Source organism: Microtus pennsylvanicus, chromosome 1 (assembly GCF_037038515.1).
Source record: "Microtus pennsylvanicus isolate mMicPen1 chromosome 1, mMicPen1.hap1, whole genome shotgun sequence".
Taxonomy (NCBI): Eukaryota; Metazoa; Chordata; class Mammalia; order Rodentia; family Cricetidae; genus Microtus; species Microtus pennsylvanicus.
Window position 1 is genome coordinate 163875860 of NC_134579.1, and position 18238 is coordinate 163894097.

General features: G+C 46.6%; 2 protein-coding genes across 4 annotated transcripts in view; one reads left to right on the forward strand and one right to left on the reverse strand.

Moving 5' to 3' along the window:
- Positions 1 to 5225, forward strand: part of Crybg1 (crystallin beta-gamma domain containing 1) — a 58462-nt gene extending 53237 nt beyond the window's left edge. The window contains exon 20 of the mRNA XM_075944423.1: positions 3846 to 5225. Within this exon, the coding sequence (XP_075800538.1) occupies positions 3846 to 3934 (89 nt within the window). The 3' untranslated portion in view covers positions 3935 to 5225. The remainder of the gene's footprint in view (positions 1 to 3845) is intronic.
- Positions 5226 to 5444: 219 nt separating this feature from the next.
- Positions 5445 to 18238, reverse strand: part of Rtn4ip1 (reticulon 4 interacting protein 1) — a 42514-nt gene continuing 29720 nt past the window's right edge. For 2 of the 3 annotated variants that reach the window (XM_075944468.1, XM_075944458.1), the window contains exons 8-9: positions 16526 to 16618; positions 5445 to 5876 (exon numbers count right to left, since the gene is read on the reverse strand). In XM_075944468.1, the coding sequence (XP_075800583.1) occupies positions 5769 to 5876; positions 16526 to 16618 (201 nt within the window). In that variant the 3' untranslated portion in view covers positions 5445 to 5768. The remainder of the gene's footprint in view (positions 5877 to 16525; positions 16619 to 18238) is intronic. The other variant, XM_075944478.1, reaches the window with a different exon arrangement.

Genomic DNA, 18238 nt, shown 5'->3' on the forward strand with positions numbered 1-18238 from the left:
CTTTAGAATTTATTTGTTCATTATAGTTACTGTATTTCTAGCTTTGAGATAGGAGGTCACTCTCCAGCCCAGGCTGCCCTTATCTCTGGCAGCCCACCCACCTCAGCCTCCTAAGGTCTAGAACTGCAGGTGTTTACTCTGCCACAGCCAGGTGCCTTCAGTGATTAATGCACTTTTCCCTATCAGGAAAGGTTGTAGCAGTGAGCTGGCAACCGTGTGGCCACACTAGACTACCCATGCTTCGAAATCGCTGCCAGAATTTGGATCAGTTTTTACTTTAGTCAGAGGTCTGGGCCAAAGCTGCCATTGAAAATGAGTAAGTCAGGGCAAAGACACAGTGATAACACCAGGGGCGTTGGTAACTGCACAGAAAGCAGGTGCTTTGCAGCCCTGGTGGTTCAGGTAGGTAGGGGTGGCGGCCCACTCACCAGTCAGAACAGACACAAAGAACCCAAGGAGCCCAATGGCTCTCAGAGAGGCAAGCGAACAGACTGAAGGAAGGCAGAAGCAGAGAGCATCAAAACTTAAGCAATGTGACTACCGATTGCATAGGAATTGCACATAAAACTCAGTGGAACCCTTGGGTATGAGAAATGACCAGCTCTTGAGACCATGCCTCCTACACTGCATCTGTACACAGACAAGATGGACACATCCATCTCCTGGATGACTCCAAGTTTGAACCATTTGAGAACCTGACCCAGGGTGCCCTTTATTTACTCTTATGGGGCCTTTCATGCTGCCTGTGCAAGATAAGTTTCAAAACCACCAGCGAGGCTGGGATTCTAGCTTGGTAACAGAATGCTTGCTTCAATTCCTAATCGTACCTCCCCATTGGAAAGATGGGGTATTTGGGTAAATGTTACAGGGAGAGGAGGGGAATGACAATGTTCAGTTCCACAATGCAGCTGAGTATTGGTGTTTCTCCGATGGGATTAGAGTCCTAGGTCCAGGGCTGAGGTCACTGTAGTCCTTAGGGCATTTATTTTAGTCTTCAGTCTTTAGTGTTAGTCTCTGTGTTAGACACTGGGTATCACAGAGAGGAAAATGGCTGGCTCTGTTCTCCATGGGACTCCTCTCTAGAGTTTACTCTAGCGTTCACAGATGTCAGTTGCAGTCTCTGGAGCGAGGGTACTGGCCCGTAGGTCTGTGGGTTCTCAGTGTCTACTACAGCAATGCAATAGTTGCTTTCCTGTGCCCATGAACTTAGCTTTCTCAGAATGTGGGAGCATGGTGCCACCTCCTGGACAGGAGAGCAGGCTGCACGGCCGGCACGTTGGCAAGAGAAGTGCAGACACAGCTCTCCACGCTTCTGTACTTAGTAGGCGCCTGTGGTTTTCATTTGTTACCTACTAAAACTACAGGACTTACTAGATGAGTCTTTCTTCTTGCCTTGTGTTTGGGGAGCGAGTTGTTTTGGTATGATTCCAGACCGGGTGTCCTGTGACAACAGTGGAAGCTGACTCACGCTCAGTTTAAAGACATCAAAAGCCTGGTAGGATTGCACACTGAACAGGCAAATCAAACTATGGAAAGCACAGAAACTAAAAGTGAACCAGAAGAAAAAGGATAACCCCAGGTTCTATCTTTTCTTTGTCCTTTGCAGGCCTTAAGTCTGTAATCTTTCTGCCTCAGCCCCGTGTGGGGTTACAAGCCTCCCGACTGCATCGTTCTACTATAAGCTGCCATTTAAGGGAATACCAGTGATTTATTTTAATTAGGATGTGAAATTTCTTTTAAATTATTCCTCAGTTCTGTGCACCAAGAACTCAAATATACCTGTGGCAATAGCACCCTTCTCAGACAGACGGGCAGGTGTGGGTGTTACCTCAGAATACACAGGTGACATAGGTGTCAGGACGCCACCGGTAGGGGTGACCTGGCTTACATCACTTGCACACCAGAGGCCTGGCCTTCAGGGAAGTGCCATCTTCCTAGCTGTCTCTAAACACGTGGCAAAGAGAAGGGTTTTGCTTTTACAGCCATTTAAATATTCACCTGCTCTCTGCATCATTCAAATAGAAATGTTTTCTAAAAGAAAAAAAAAGCCTAGCATGTTTTAAATTCTTCTCAAAGTCAAAAGAATTAGTCACATTATTTCACAAGAACTTTGTAGGTTTTGTGGTTCTAATGACACCGGGTAAACAAGGAAGGGATGTTAAGGCAACAGAATCCTGAAGATGAAAACAGACATTGTCTTTAATACTCTCTGAACTCTTGGATCAGTTGGGTTTTTTTTAATCCCTGTTTTAGTTATTAATATGTATGACTGTTTTACTTGTATGTATGCCTGTGCACCTTTTGAGTGCCCGGTGTCCTCCAAGGTCAGAAGAGGGCACTGGACTCCCCAGAACAGGAGTTGTGGATGATTTTTGAGCCACCCCCAATGGTGCTGGGAATCGAACCCAAGTCCTCTGCAAGAACACGAAGTGCTCTTAACTGCTGAACCATCTCTTCAACCACAGCTATCTTGATGGAGAGTCCAGAGTTTGCTGGGGGCTGAATGGGAGACTTGGAAGTCTTCCCGTTCCCTGTGCTCTGCATGACTCCTAACTACTGAGCACTATGGGTGCTGAGTGACAGGAAGCCCGTTCCCTAAAGAATGAAGAGATGAGCTCCTTCCCCAGCTACTCTTTCGGACCCTTTTCATGTTCTAAATGTTTCAAAGGAGAAGAGAATCTTGTTTTTTTGTTTTGAGGATGAAACATGATTTCAGAACCAGCTGCACCCTGCACCCAAGTGCAGATTTTCATTTCCACGAGGTCCTTGGTGGAGAGGCTTCTGCTGAAGCAGATAAGGCAGATCAGACAGCCCTTTCTGTTTTAATGATATTTCTGCTGAAAGAGGGAACTGCTGCTTCTAACACTAAAGAACCTCCTGTTTTCATCAAGTACCCTTGGAAAGGCCCCTCAAACATCCTGATAAGAGAAGTTCAGGGTTCTTACAGTGGTGCTCCACGTTATTTCACACACCCAAGTTCAGAGCAGTGGGAGTCTTCTGTGTCCTGTGCATGCATCCGGGTGTCATTCAAACCTGTAACCTAGTGGCAGCTATTTTCATTATGCTAGCAGAACTCACTGCCTCTGTCTGCCTTCCCCGCAGCCTTTCTCTGCACGGGCATCATGTATGCCTGCCTGCTCATGAGGATATCACATCCATGATTGTTGTGTTATGAGCGGCGGGCTACTTTCCCGGCACCCAGCCGCCCACACGGCTAGCTTTACCCGAAATAATTACACGGAAACTGTATTCTTTTAAACACTACCTGGCCCATTAGTTTCAGCCTCTTAACCCATTTCTAATAATCTATGTAGCACCACGAGGTGCGCTTCCCAGGAAAGATCTTAACCTGCATCTGTCTGGAGTGGGAGAACCATGGCGACTCCCTGACTCAGCTTCTTTCTCCCAGCATTCTGTTCTCTTTACTCCACCCACCTAAGGGTTGGCCTATCAAATGGGCCTAGGCAGTTTCTTTATTAATTAACCAACGAAAGCAACAGATTAGAAAGAAATCACTCCCATATCACATGATCTCCCCAAGTACATCTGTACAGCATCTTTGCTTTTCCTTTCCCTAGACTTTCCTCTGATGGCCCCATTTCAGATGTGATAACAGTAGAGTGGCGTATTAGAGCTGGGTAGAAAAGGGAGAACCAGAAGGCAAGTTGGGCTGTGTGAAGATGCTGGCCCCCAGACGGACTTTAACCCCAGCAAGCTGACCTCGTCCCCTGGGTACCGGAACTTCTCTACAGCACTTTTGTTCCGGGTTCTCTCTCATTCTTCCATGGGTTGGCATACTTCCTCCCTTCTCCCTGGCGCAGTTCTTACTTTTGTCTCTCATTCAGGAGGTGCGCAGTACGATCAAAACCACATCATCCTCAACACAGTGAACACAGAGAAGTTAACACAAGTGTGGGAAGCCATGGTCCTGTGACCCTGAACCGAGAATGCAGGAGTGTTTCCAGATCTTCTGGCCACCGTATTGAAGAAAAATAAAATCACAGAGCTGATGCACTGACGGAGGAGCCAAGCGGAAAGTGGACCGAAGGCTATGGCAGGGAAATTATCTTTTCAAAGTCGTTTGAATTTGAAGCCAATAGTTTGCTGTTCTTGTTTCTTGCCGTGGGTTTTCTCAGTAACTCCTTAAACAGGTTTTGGGTGTAGATGTTCTAAAGATCAAGACCACGTTTTAACTTATTTCCAGAGACAAGGGGAGACAAGACCTCTGAGTGTTGACACCCGGATTCCCTCAGATTGCTCTCAGAAGACTTAGCATCGGAGGCTGCTTTGCCAGACTTCTGATCCACTGCCTTAACATTTACTGCTGGATGGCAGAGTGGGAAACTCCTATATACTCAGACATGTTCCAAGGAGTTTAGCGAGTATAAACAAAACACTATTTTCAGTTAATGTTCAAAGTGAATAAATTTGCAAATGTTCATGTTGATGTCAGCTCATGAGCAGAACCCGAGTTATTTTAGTTCTCGTGTGGGCTGTCCTCGAGTGTCACACATAGTTTATTGCCTTCCCTACAGCTGCTATGGGGACAGTATTATGGCCTAATTTATTAACCCTGACTTTGTCACCTACCTAGAATGTGGGAGCCATATTCTATAATTTTGGCTAAACCTTGAGCTTTCAGCCTGGTGGTCCCAAGGCCACCAGCAGGACTGCTACGGATCTGAAGACAACAGGACCTCCCTTCTGGAAGCAGATGTGGTAGCGGCAGGCGAGGGTTACGTCTATAGCGAGTGAGGGAGAGATCTCGAGGGCTCTGTGCAGTGCTAGTGCAGAGACCCAGACCTCTGCAGGCAGTTCGGGAACAACTGCCCTGATGGACTGGTCCAGACTCTGCTGCTCAAGCAGCACATTGTCCTTTTGAGCAAAACTGCCAGACATTTTCTTAGACACGTCTTCCTCATTTTGTTCTTATCACAATATTGGTGCTCTTGTCAGGGGCTGAACAAGTCCACTTCTGCTTCACCTGCTTGAGCCTGTTTGGAGCCAACAGCAGGCAAGTGTGCTCATCTGAATAGTTTCTCTGCAGCTTAAGCAATATGTGCACAAAAAATAGCATTTAGCATGTCTGTCTTCTTAGATGTACATCTCTGACTATAGGCCTTTTGTGTATGTTGCTAGAGTATGGTGGGGTAACATATCCTATCAAAAGCCTGTTTGATTTTACCTCTTGAATAAACTTATTCCTGGCTAGCCATGTGATAAAATCCTGGAATCAATTTAGCGGTCCTCTAACACAGTTGAGAGTCGTGGGTTAACTGCAGGCACTTCTTAGCTACCTTAGCTTAGGAGCGCTCACCGGTGCACTCAAGTAAAGGTACCTGCCACCAAGCCTAAGGACTGGAGTTCTGTACACAGAAGCTACACGGTAGAAGGAAAGAACTGAACGGTAGCGTACCATTGCACATGTGCCCACACACATCCACTCAACAGAAAAACAAACATTTATTTTCATTATCATTGCAGAGGTGCATGCGTGGAGTGGGGAGGGGGTCAGAAAGCAATTCTGTGGAGCTAGTTCTTTCCTCTCCTCCCTCCTTCATGTGGGTCCCAGGGAGTGAACTCAGGGAGCTCCACTTGCACTGCCAGCACCTGTACCTGCTGAGCTGTCTCACCGGCCCATATTAGGTTTAGAAACATACCATGAAACTTAAAATCTAACTTGGAAAAATATCTATCAGGGGCTAGATGTCTGGATCACAGGCACTCAGTGAGGAGACAGCAGCAACCCCTGGCAAGCACATGTTTATTTAAATAACGTTAACCACAGTCTTTCCCCGGGCGTGGCCTCTTTCCACTTTCAGGAAGGCTTCTGGGACTTCAGAAAAGGGGAAGGTTTGTTCAATAACTGGCCGAATCTACAAAACACAAAAAGAGACAACAGGTTGATAAGGAGACCTACGCTTTCTGCGGTGACAGTGTCTGTAGATATCCTTCAATGCCTGTCTCGGGAGCTCTCTGCCCTGTGCTGAGGGCAGGGCTCCAGTGCCTCTCCTCCTCCTCCTCCTCCCTCCTCTCCACTTTTACTGTTTCACCTTTACTCCATCTTACTCCCCAGTAACGCTGTCATTCCTACTCAGAGCCCTGCAAGAGCTCCCAACCCGACTTCCCAAGACACACTACATCCTAGCCTCATGCTGCTTGGCATTTTCATTTTTTGAAAATTCTATTTTATTTTATTTTATTTTTTTTTTTTAATACAAGAGGCACCGATCCTTGCTTTATTCACGCAATAATAGCCAACATTGGGAATTAGGGGCAGAAGTACAAAAAAGAAAAAAATTGTAGTCAATAAACAATTGTGATCAACATGGCAGTGAGTAGTGGCATGTCAGCCAGTGTATGGCCCATCTCTTGACCTACTTGGTCTAGGGAAGGATCCCTCTACCACTTCACAGCCAAGTCATTTGGTAACACTTGGGAGGCAGAGGCAGGTGGATCTCTGTGAGTTCGAGACCAGCCTGGTCTACAAGAGCTAGTTCCAGGACAGGCTCCAAAACCACAGAGAAACCCTGTCTCGAAAAACAAAACAAAACAAAAAAAAAAAAGAAAATTCTATTTTATTTGTGTGTGTGTGTGTGTGTGTGTGTGTGTGGTTTGTGTGAGTGGTGTGGGTATAGACACATGTGTGTTATCTGGTGCATGTAGAAATTAGGGGAAAATTTTTGGGAGTCAGTTCTCTCCTTCTGTCCCTTCTGGGTTCTGGCTATCAAAGTGGGCTTTGGATTCACTTCGTAAGTGCTATTCCACTGAGCCATCCCACTGGGCCTCCCTGTCATTTTCTAACGCTGTATGCTGTTATCTGTGTTAGCCTCACGTCTGCAATTGTGCACCCCTGGCCTCACAGCCCTTTCTATCCCCCACCTGCAGTGTGTTTTTCTGAGCTGCTCTAGGAGCCACTGAGCCCCCTCAGAGCCTGCAGTTACTACAGTGAGCGCAAGTCTCTGTGTGTTTCCAGCTGTGCAGGAAGTAGCACGGCCCTTGCTGCACACATCTCTGTGCTCCCCTCATAGGTGCACACACATGTAGTGTTTTCTAGTCTTAAATACATGCATACATATTTACATACACAGAGCAGAAAGCATCTGTGTATCTTTATATATCTATAATACCAACATGTAATGGGTGCTTACTTAAGGCTCTAAAATGAAAGGCCATGAGGTAGGAAGCAAGCGTCCTATGTGAGCTCTCTGGGCGTGGGGAGCTCCACTCAGCAGCCCACAATGCTTACAAGTTACAGGATGAGGAACCACCAGCTCAGTCAGCTCAGTGGCATCTGGGTAATGCTGGCTACTTTTACAGTTCCTCAGCACCGGCAGAAGTCTCCTGAAAGTAGGTCCAGGCAGAAGTCCACCTGAACGCTTCCTTCCAAATGTCTAGCAGAGTGTGTGTCCACTGGACACCACACTAGACTGCTTCTCACTGCTCCACTGACAAGGGTCAGCTGCCACAAGGCACACACTGACGCACAGCCTAGACGACCCTTTCCTTTGACAAGAGGTAGACATATTTTATGATGTTCGGATGTATCTGATGTCATGTCCTCTGATGTGGCTTTCAGAGCTTCTCAGGCACCACACACTCCTCCTCCCATGAGCTGATGATTCTTCTGCATCCACAGATCACTGCAAGCTCAGACTCACAGTAAGAGCGGAAGTGCTCCCACGATGGACTACCCAAGTTACATAACTTCAGAGTAGCGGTCACTCCCATCTTATGAAACTTGGGGTCACTGAACTGAGTCAATGTGCCTGAATGTCAGAGCCACTGCTCTCAGCACTGCCCAGAGCTGGCCAATATCATCTGCTGCTTTTCATCTCCACCCAGGAAGGAAGGGAAAGGAGCTGGAGATGACAGTGAGTCATCACGGCCTGAATCCTGGCCTGCCTTCCCTGTGTCAGCTGAGGATCTGGTCTCTAAGCCCTGCACCGAGCCCCAGCGATGACAGATGCTGTGGGACACTGCCTATGGAGGTTGTCACTGATAGTCCCCAGCACACTGAGTAGGCCTCAGATCCTTCCACAACACCGCAGGAACACATTCAGAGCTGACCTGAGCTGCCTTCTCTGGTAAGAGAAAGAAGGCACTTGGGCTGTTCCAGCACTCTCCTTAGAGCTCCAGGATGCTGTGTACTAGATGCCATTTAACTGGTAAATGAATGACCCACGCCCACACTTCAAACACATCCTCCACTGACTGTCGGTACAGTGGACTCAGACTCTGGATTGCTCTGCGTAAGTTCCAGAGAGGCGTGCACACTTCCGCAGGAGTCCCGGGCCTTTCTGCTGACTCACGTACCGAGGCTGCCACCATATATGCTCTCGGCCTACCAGGTTCACGACACCTCTCCCTGCAAAGCACCAGCCTAGCACAGTACACAAAGCAGACTCCACCCAGAACACACAGCCTGAGCCGTCATGCCAGGCTCCCTTCAGAGCTCTCTGCCGGAGCCACAGAGCCAACTTGCTGACTGGACCACTGCAGCGGCTGCACACTTTAATCTGGCTGGGCAGGCCCTTTGTGACAAAGAGCCCGAGAGGGCTGACTGTGGCATAATGAGTCATTCAGCAATTGCTGTAAGTGACAATGAGAAGAAAAGGGGGGAGAGTGGCCTTCAAATTACAGTCAGGATATGTGAGTACAGGGAGATTAACTGGATCATGAGACAGTGTCTATGCACAGCCTCACGCTGGACCTAGAATGTGTGCTTGTGAAAGAGAAAGGGATCAGAGTTAAACTCCGGAGGGGGGAAAAGGTTACTCACAGTGAAGTGGGGACGTTTATGTGATGACATTGCTGTAGTCCACTTGGCATGCGGAGCCCTGTTATAAATCAGGCAGGCGTAAGGCCACACTTCTCGCTGCACAGACACCCGGGGATCACAGGTGGTCAATCAGGAACCACCCACAGCAGCAGCCCTTATTCAGTGTGGGAGGCAAGTGTGGGGTCTCCAGCGTGCACCTCCCCTGCCTTAAACAGGACTGGGATTTAGCACTTGTTGCCTGACACCCCTTCTTTAACACAGGGACAACAAGAACATCACCCTTCCCAAGTATGACCACCTTTCAACAGCACTGCTGTTTACAGCCACTGGGCACGCCTCCGAGGGGCAGCTAAGAGCTAGAGGGGATGAGCATCTGAGCTAAGCTGCTGAACACAACAGGACGCTGAAACCGAGCAGTTGTGTGGTTCACACAAAGCCGGAGCTTGCAGGAGAACAGCCAAATGAGGACCTGGGATACCTGACTATACTGCCCAATGGGACGAAGGTGGTCTGGGAGTCAGTCTGTCCCCATTTCCCTAAGCTCCTCATCCTCATCCTCTACAGCACAGACCCCAGGCACAGAAGCTGCAGATATCAGAAGGTGAGGTACATGAGGATAAACCAACAGATGTAGACACCATGGAAGATTCAAGAGCTCCTGGTTTAAGTCCAAATCCACATCTCTGCCAATGGGCACTAGGACCACAGTCCCAGAGCCCTCTCTGGGAGTTATACCCCAGTTATAAGGGAGGAAGGTAACTCAAAACCCCCAGAGCTGAGAAGACAGCAAAAGGAAGAGGTGAGGTTTGTTCTAGTTGGGTCTTTTTGGGGTACTTCCTGAGTCCACAAAGTAACATTAAAACTGGAAGATGGGTGTGGGACAGAGGAGGGATGGTGGATGAAGGTGTGCTCTGAGATATTAAATGTATCCATCAGAAGAGATTCCAGGAAGCACTCCTTTCCAGCCATGGGAGTGGAGGAACTCGGTATCGTTCTCAAGGAAAAAAACCTCAAGACTCGCTTAGAAAAAAATCAGAAAAGTCAGGCATGATGGTCACACATGTGACCCCAGAGGAGGGGCCAGACATGAAAGCACTAAGACTCTGAGACTAGCCTGGGCTACAAAGCAAGGCCTAGAACCTTCTTTCAAAAGAAAACAAAAAGGGGAAAAAATTAAAAGGAATTCAGAAGCATTAAGGCGGCGGTGAGATGCTGAAATACCAGGCATGCTAAGCCTCCTCTAGTGGTTCTCATGACCTGTTCTCAAACTACCGTATTCTCCCTATGGAGCAGGATCCAGCTGAGTATGAAGCTTGACGCTTGGCCTCCAAGAGGGGCTGGAAGTCACCTACCTCCCAGCTCAGTGCACTCCCTTTCGAAGCTGTATGTCTAATACAGTGGCCTCTAAGTACATGTGACTAGTTCAAACTTAATCAAGAGAGTAACCAAAATGGAAAAGTCAGTCTCCTGGCTACACTGGCCACATTTCTAATACTCAGCAGTCACAAATGGTTTACTGGCTGCCTGCTGACCGAGAGGATGGACAATTCCACCACCACAGGAAGAGCTAGTGGACAATGCTGACGAGGAGGTTAACTATTCACAGCAGACCTGTGAAACAGAGCACTAGGAGTCCTCAGCAGATGGTACAGACTGAACTCAAGCAGTGGAAATAAAGAAATAGCAAACTCTGGGAAGACAACACTGATGCGCAACCAAACCTGAATGGTCAACTAGAATTCCGAAGAGACCTGTGAACATTAAGTACACGACAAAAGGGTTTTTTAAATGTCATGAAGAAGCCAGGCATGCTGGTGCAGGAAGCTGAATCTCTGTGAGTTCGATGCCAGCCAGAGCTACATAGTGAATTCCAGGAAAGCCAGGACTACATTGAGAGACCCTGTCTCAAAAACCAAAAGCAAACAAAATATCGTGTGAAGAATACATTGTGCAAATAAGGATATGCAAAATGGTTAAAAGGGGCCAGGTATGGGGCAGGCCTTTAATCTCTGAATTTGATACTACCTAGTTTACATAGAGAGTTCTAGGTCAGTCAGGGCTACATATCAAGACCTTGTCCTAATCAATCAATCAATCAATCAGTAGGAACTAGGTAGGTGGCTCATGCCTGTTATCCCATCCACTCATACGGCTAAAGTAAGAGGATCACTTGAGCCTAGGAGCTCAAGGCTAGGAAGTATTTTTAATAATCATAATAATCATAATGAAATAAAACGTCTTTCTTCCATACTTGACTTCCAGTCATCTAGTTTCCTTCCTCAAGAACAACCAACATTCCAAGAGCGCTGTGCATCAGAGCAGTCAGAATACTGGCCCTACCCAAAACATTCACACCCGAATTCCCTAGGCCTGTGACAAAAAGTGGCAAAAGGCTTTGCAGACATGATTAGGGTAAGGGTGCCCAAAGCAGATCACCTCGGGTCAATGAAGTAGAATCGTAGGATTCTTAAAAAGAATATGGCAGGTCTCAGAAGCCTGTGGACACTAAACCCTACAGACGGCAAGCAAGCAATCCTGCCTCCAGGAGGAACCTAGATCTGCCAGACCATTTTAAACTACCGACTTTCAAGATCATAAAATAATAAATGTGTGTTACTTTACACCATTGTGTTTGTGGTAGTTTGTTTCAATCAGAAGCTAATGTGCATACATAAACAAATGTAAATCAATATTTTCCCCCAATACAGAGTCATCCTTACCAGCATCTGCCTACTGAGGACAGTAGAGAGGTACCAAGGTTTCTCTTTCTAACCCATGCTAATCAATGGTATAAACACATCTTACTTTTTGTTACAGCTTTTCATTCCCAACCAAAAATGGTCTGCTAAATAGTGTAAAAACAGGAAATGCTTATTGTGCTCAGGATTTCTCCTAAGCCTGCCACGGAGCTGCAGGTCCACACAGACCTTCTGAGCAGCCCTTTACACTCCATGCTAGTAATCGATGATCCTTCAAGATGACCAGAATAGCAGTTTTCACACCGATGTCTGAGGGCCCAGGTTCCTCTGCAGTGGGAGCAGTTGCAGGAAGAGGAAACACTAGCAGGGAAGGCTGCTCTCTGCCATCCCGCCACCTGCACAGGGTTCCTCTCTGCCTTTTCCATATATGACCAAGTTTTTATGGTTACTGCCAAGTTAACTATGTGCCTAGGAAAAGGATCAGGAAACTTTTTTGTTTTTTGTTTGTTCGTTTTTTGAGAGAGGGTTTCTCCATATAGCAGCCTTGGCTGTCCTAGAACTCACTCTGTAAACCAGGCTATCCTCAAACTCACAAAGATCTGCTTGCCTCTGCCCCTGAGTACTGGAATTAAAAGTGTGCACTACCACCACCCAGCTAGGATCAGGAAACTTTTCTCTCTCGTTTTTCTCATTTAGGGTTAGGAAGCTTACAACTCCTCTCTGTCTTGAATTTTTTCTAATGTCTTGAATGTTTCTTCTAAAGACAGTGTCTCATATTATAGCCCAGGCTGGTTGTAGCAAGGTTAGGGTCAGGGTTAAGGTTTCTCCCATCTGGCACTGAAACAGGAATAAGCTACACCATATCACTGCTTTCTTAGCAGACTTTCAGTAATACACTTAATAGTGAATAGTGTTGTGGGCCATACATGGTCTACAGTTTTTGTTTTGTATTGTATTGTATAGGTTTGATGGCTGGAGAGATGGCTCAGCTATCAGAAGCACTGGCTGGTCTTCCAGAAGACCCAGGTCTACTCCTAATATCAACAGGGCCACTCACAGCTGTCCACAGCTCCAGTTCCAGGGGACTTGATGCCCTCTTATGACCTGCACATGTACCAGACACATAAGTAATACATAGATATACATGCAGGTAAACAGCCATACTCATAAAAAATAAAATAAAAACATAAAACCTGGGGCTGGGGAGATGGCCCAGGAGGTAAAAGTAGGCCCTGTCACAAGGACCTGAGTTCAGAGTCCAGTCACCCTGCAAACAGCCGGGCATGATCACATCACCTATAACCCAGCTCTGGGGGAAGGCATGTGGAAGCAGAGACAGGTAGCTCCTGGGAGCTCAGTCTAGAGATCAAGATCCAGGGAAAGACCCTATCTCAAAAAAATCAAGGTGGAGAGGAAGACCCTCAACTTTGACCATTGGACACCACATGCACATATACATTCACGGGAGCATTTGTACCTGCACACATATGAACACAAACACATATACTACACACACATGCGCACGCATGCATGCGCTCACAGACACATAAATAAATAATAGAAAATTTTAACTGCTTTTAAAATACAAAAGCCATTCTTAGCTCAGGGATCATACAAAAATAGGCCTAAGATTGGATTTAGCTTACTGACTATATTGTGCCGTCTCCTGGCTAATACAATTAAAATATTGTATTGGCCTTAAAATTCAGATCCAAATTGTACATCACTACAATAAATATGAATATGAAATCCTACTATTATCAGAAAGCCTCATGGTGACAGCCAAGGAGAAAAGGACTCTGAGGTCCCCATATACTTATAAATGTCAGCACCTTGGCTCCTTGTCATCCTGGGCCTGAGAATGGTGGACACATTAAAGGCAGAGGGCTCTAATGCCTGAAATGTTCCCAGAAAGCCACCCGGCCAGGAAGCGAAGTGACAGTGTGAGGGCAGTGCTGATAGGACTGCCTCCTTCTATTGCGGATCTGCAGCTTCCTTCTCCATGCTTCCTGGCGCACACAGGGCTGACAGGGCTCTGTTAGTAACACTGAAGACAGATGCTTGTGTGTGCAGGGGTGGTCTGTGTAGGAATGCACACGTGCGTGCACGAGGAAGCCGGAGGTTGACATGGAGTGTCTCCCTTTCCTGCGCTACCCTATTTTGAGACAGTCTCTCTAACTGACAGAGCTCATTGACTGCTTAGACTGACTGACTGACTGGCCAGCGAGCCCCTGGTGGCCTCCAGTCTCTGCTCCCCATGCTGAGGTCACAGGCATGTGCCACCGTGCCTGCCTTTTCCATGGCTGCTGCTGCTGTCGTGCATCAAGCACCTCACCCAATAAGCCACCTCCTCTGCCCCAGACACCATTTTTAACCAGGAAAATTCAAGTTACAAGTGAGCAGAACCAGATTTTCTTCCCATTTTTAGACAGTGTCAGTCCTGATGTGAAACAAACAAGAGGGAAGATGATGGGACCACAGAGAAACACTAAACACAGGCTAGATTTCCAAAAGTGGCTACCTTACTATTTATTAAAATACTCTGGGCTCAGTAATTGCATTTCCATGAACTGAAATGGATGCACTCGCAGTTAGCACTTTAAACAAAGCTGGGCTTTCTACGGATACTTTATTTGTAAACCATCAGATAACTATTGGCACACCTGCGCAAAGGAACATTAATGCGGCTATTTACAAAACAAGGACTGGAGAACATCTTAATATCCTAATATGAAATAAATTTAAGAAGGGTGTCTAAAAACAAAAGGGGGGTGAGAAATGACTCAGGACTCACTTGTCTTTTCCTGTCTGGATAGAATGCCTCTGGGATTTTCAATAAACTAGTCATACTGGTTTGTGTAACGAGCAGAAGCTCAGGGACTGAGCGATGGAGTCAAAAGTGTTTTCTTGAAATAACCTCAACTTCCAGATTTTGAATCGTATGAATATATTTATCCAACTTAGAGCAGTTGGCTTAGTTGTTCTGTGCCTTTACAGACAGCAGCTACAGCTCCTCTCTCAGGCTCATGCTAACCAGACTCACTAAATCCTCCCCTGAGCTTTGAAGAACTGGATTGTCCTTGTCCAGCTGAGCAAGTCTTTTCTAATGGCACAGTCTGCAATGTCTGCTGTTACCCCTCACAATTTCCAGTAGACAGAGACAGTGATCACCTTCAGATCACAGCAGGGACATGACAAGACGCCTGACCTCATTGTACCCACAGCCACCTATCGGCTTATGCAGGCCCAGAGCTCTTCCCTGTCAAAAACAACTTCCAAAGCTAACATCTGAGCAGTAGAAAGAGTCCTCCTTCAGGTATATCTCAAAGGCATCTTTTTCCTCCATGTCCCTTCTCAGCTGTTCTACTGGTTATTCGCCAAATTTAATGGGTGCATATATACAAATCCCCTCTCATCTCTGTTGGGTAAATAGACATTTCCAAGTAGAGACAAAGTCATAATATTTTGAATACAATGTGACAAGCATTTGGCAGTGTAAGCAGACATCAGGACAAACAACACCATGTGTGTGTGTACACTCCTGGAGGACAAACACAGTGACCATGGGGCCCCATGAAACACTCTCTTATTTAGTGATGGTTCCATTCTTTGTAGCATTAAAGGAAGCATACCAGTGGGATGTGGAAGAATCCTATAAATGTTAAATGTGAGCCTGTTTCTACTCGGGATGCACCAAGACAAAGAAGTCCATAAAAAGGTCCACAAACTTAAAACCAAAAAACAGTTCCTACTAATCTGGGCTATCACAAACCATATAGTTCCTTGACTACAACAGAATTGAACAAACCAACAAGCCTTAAATGTTTAAAAAGTAACACTGAGAATTTAGGATAGAGGGGAAGTGGTGGGCGGGAGGGGGAATAAGAGGGAGCAGGGAATGGAGGGAGGGGACACTGTAGTTGGGATGTCTTATATGAGAGAATTTACAAAAAAAAGAAAAAAGAACAATTACTGAAGGTGTAATCTGGGGAGCCTTTCACCCTTTCACCCTCCACGAGCCCTGAAAAGTATGTTAATACCCTCAAATGGAGAACTAAAACTCTCAGCAACGTTCATTTTCTGCAAAGTACCCTACTGGCCAGGCATTAGACATCAGAGAAAAGCAACTGGTTGTCTCTGCTCAAATTCCCATCAATCCTCGCCCATACCTGCACTTCTGAAGGCCTGAGGAACCACTTCTTACCTAGGTATTAGGGGATTAAGATCCAGTACTGTTCTCCCTGTTATCTGGAAAATGGCTCACCTCCTGGTCAGCTTCACCATCAGACTGAGGAGGCTCCAGGAGTTTTCCTGAGAAATTTCAAGTACCCGCTCCCCTTTGTGCAGAGGGTTCCATTTCTCAAAGATTGTTACCAAATACCAGTCACCCAGCTCAGATCCCACTTCTGCTACTCACTAAACCCATACCTTTAGAACTATCATATAATGCCTCTCCCTAGCTTGTCCCTTGATCTATAAACAAAGGGGGTAATATAAGTGTTACAGCTCTGAAGGGAAAGGTATCCTGGCAGTCAGCAGCCAAGGAATACCACAAAGTCACACTACACAACAAACCTCACACAAGAAATGCATTGGAAGTCACAAGAGGGTGGCTGCCTTTACTCTCAAGAGAAGTAGCAGAGAGCTGAGCAGGAGGCAGGGTTTCTTTGGAGTGGGGGGAGCTTTCCAGAGTAGCCTGTGACTGGTGGGACTCTGTGGCCTGATCTTGGGTGTTTTTTTCTGTAGGGCAGAGCTTGGCTGCCTTCATCACCAGAGGCAGAGACTAGTCCTTGGTGGGTGGGGGTGGGCGCTGGCCACTTGTACGCCTTGAAGGGCTTACAGGTAGACTAAACAGGCTAAGTTATTGTGCAGACTGAGCAGTCTCACCATGACTGGCATGGCAATAGAAAAAAACCACAGCACCCTCCTCATACCCCATCCCCTCTTCCCGGAGTGTTCCCAGGGATGAGGCCTGGTGGACAGTCTACAAGAAGAGTGTCAACAAGACAGAGTTACCAGGAAAAGGGTTTCTGGGTGGACCTACCTTTCCCGCGTCCACCAGTTCTGCAATTTCATCTAGATATGGACCACTGGCCATGAAGAAGGCCCAGCGGTAATGAACTCCTTGCCAGAAATGCTGAAAGGAAGAAAACAATTATGGTGAGGGTATAGAAAAGGAGATCTGACTAACTGCAGCTAACCAAAGACATTTTCTGCAGGACCAAGACAAATGAACCTGTTTCCCATATCACATTGACACATGATTGTATACTCAGAACCTTAGCATAAGCAAATGAACAAGACCTACCCATGTCAACTCAGGGTCTCCATGTATGGCTGACACAGAAAAGCTTTCCTTAAATGACAGTCTGAATGTCTCATGTGCTGAACTGCTTATCTATGAGGAATCAGGGCCTGGAGGTTTGCAGGAAGTCAAGAGGCACCAAAACTACATTTAAAACTGTTTTAGGAATGAGAGTCACTAAAACATGCTCTTAGAGAAGATTCAACTGTATTTTCTTTTTCTTTTTGATTCTGTCAAGAATAAGAAGCTTCAGGGAAAGGGTATGAAGTTGCTTTTATATTGGCTGGGTCTAATCAGGCGGCCCAGCTACCACTGTAGTTACTGTGACTGTCACACTACCCGGGCTTTGTAGAACAGAACCTCTCAACTTGATAGATGAGCAAAAATCTTACATGGAAAGGGTTCCTCCACTCAACTTCTGTACCACTTATAACAGGATCTCACCATGTAGCCCCGGCTGCACTCAACAGTGGCAACTTTCTGCAGGAAGTGAGTGGGATATTATCAAAACAGCAGTAAGCCAAGCTCCAAGACTTCTCAAGCTGGCTTGAGTCCTCAGAGATGGGGAAGGACACTTAGTTCCATGCTGCTGCCCTGCCTGCTCCTACACACAACTGCAAAGTGAGGGCTTGACAAGCCCTGAGCCCAGGCTCTGTCATGTGACCTGCAAGGCTGGGAGTCTATCTGATCACAACTGTTCTAGAGCAAAGCTTCCTACACTGTGGGTCATGACCACATATGGAGTTATACAACTGAATGCATACGTCATGAAAACTCTAACAGTAAAAGGCTCTGTACCACGTATGTGGCTAGACACTGATGCACTGATATCCGCAGCACAGGGCTCACCCAGTAAATGATAAGCACAGCAGACCTGTTCAACTGATTCTCCTACAGTCTGCTAAGGCTTCTGGGACCACAGTGAAAACATTCTGGTAACTGTCTGGGGCATTAAAAGGGGAAATAAAATGGTTACAACTGCCACATCTAAGTCCCTCACAACACATTCCTCTGTGAAGCCAACCACTTGATTCCTAGCAGCACACAAAGAACAGTCCAGATTCCTTCCTCTGCCGACAGCTACCATGTGGTTTTCCTTAAGCGGCTGTTTCTGGACACTGGCAGAAGCAGAGTGCACTCTGCTCAGCTCCGCACCACACACTTCAGGCAGGCTAATGTGCTGTGCTTCCTCACAGCTCTTCGCCTTCAACAAGGCGAGTCCTTGCTTCTAAGAAACCCAAGTCTTAATCTCCTAATGGTGCCCAAGTTCATTTCGAGCATAAAGAAGCATCTAGGAGGGTGGAGATGGTTCAGGGGTTAAGAGCACTTGCTGTTCTTGCAGAAGACCTGGATTTGGTTCCCAGCACCTACAGGGCAACTTACTACTGTCCTCAACTCCAATTCCAAGGGATCTGGCACTCTCTTGTGGCTTCTGATGGCACTAGGTACACA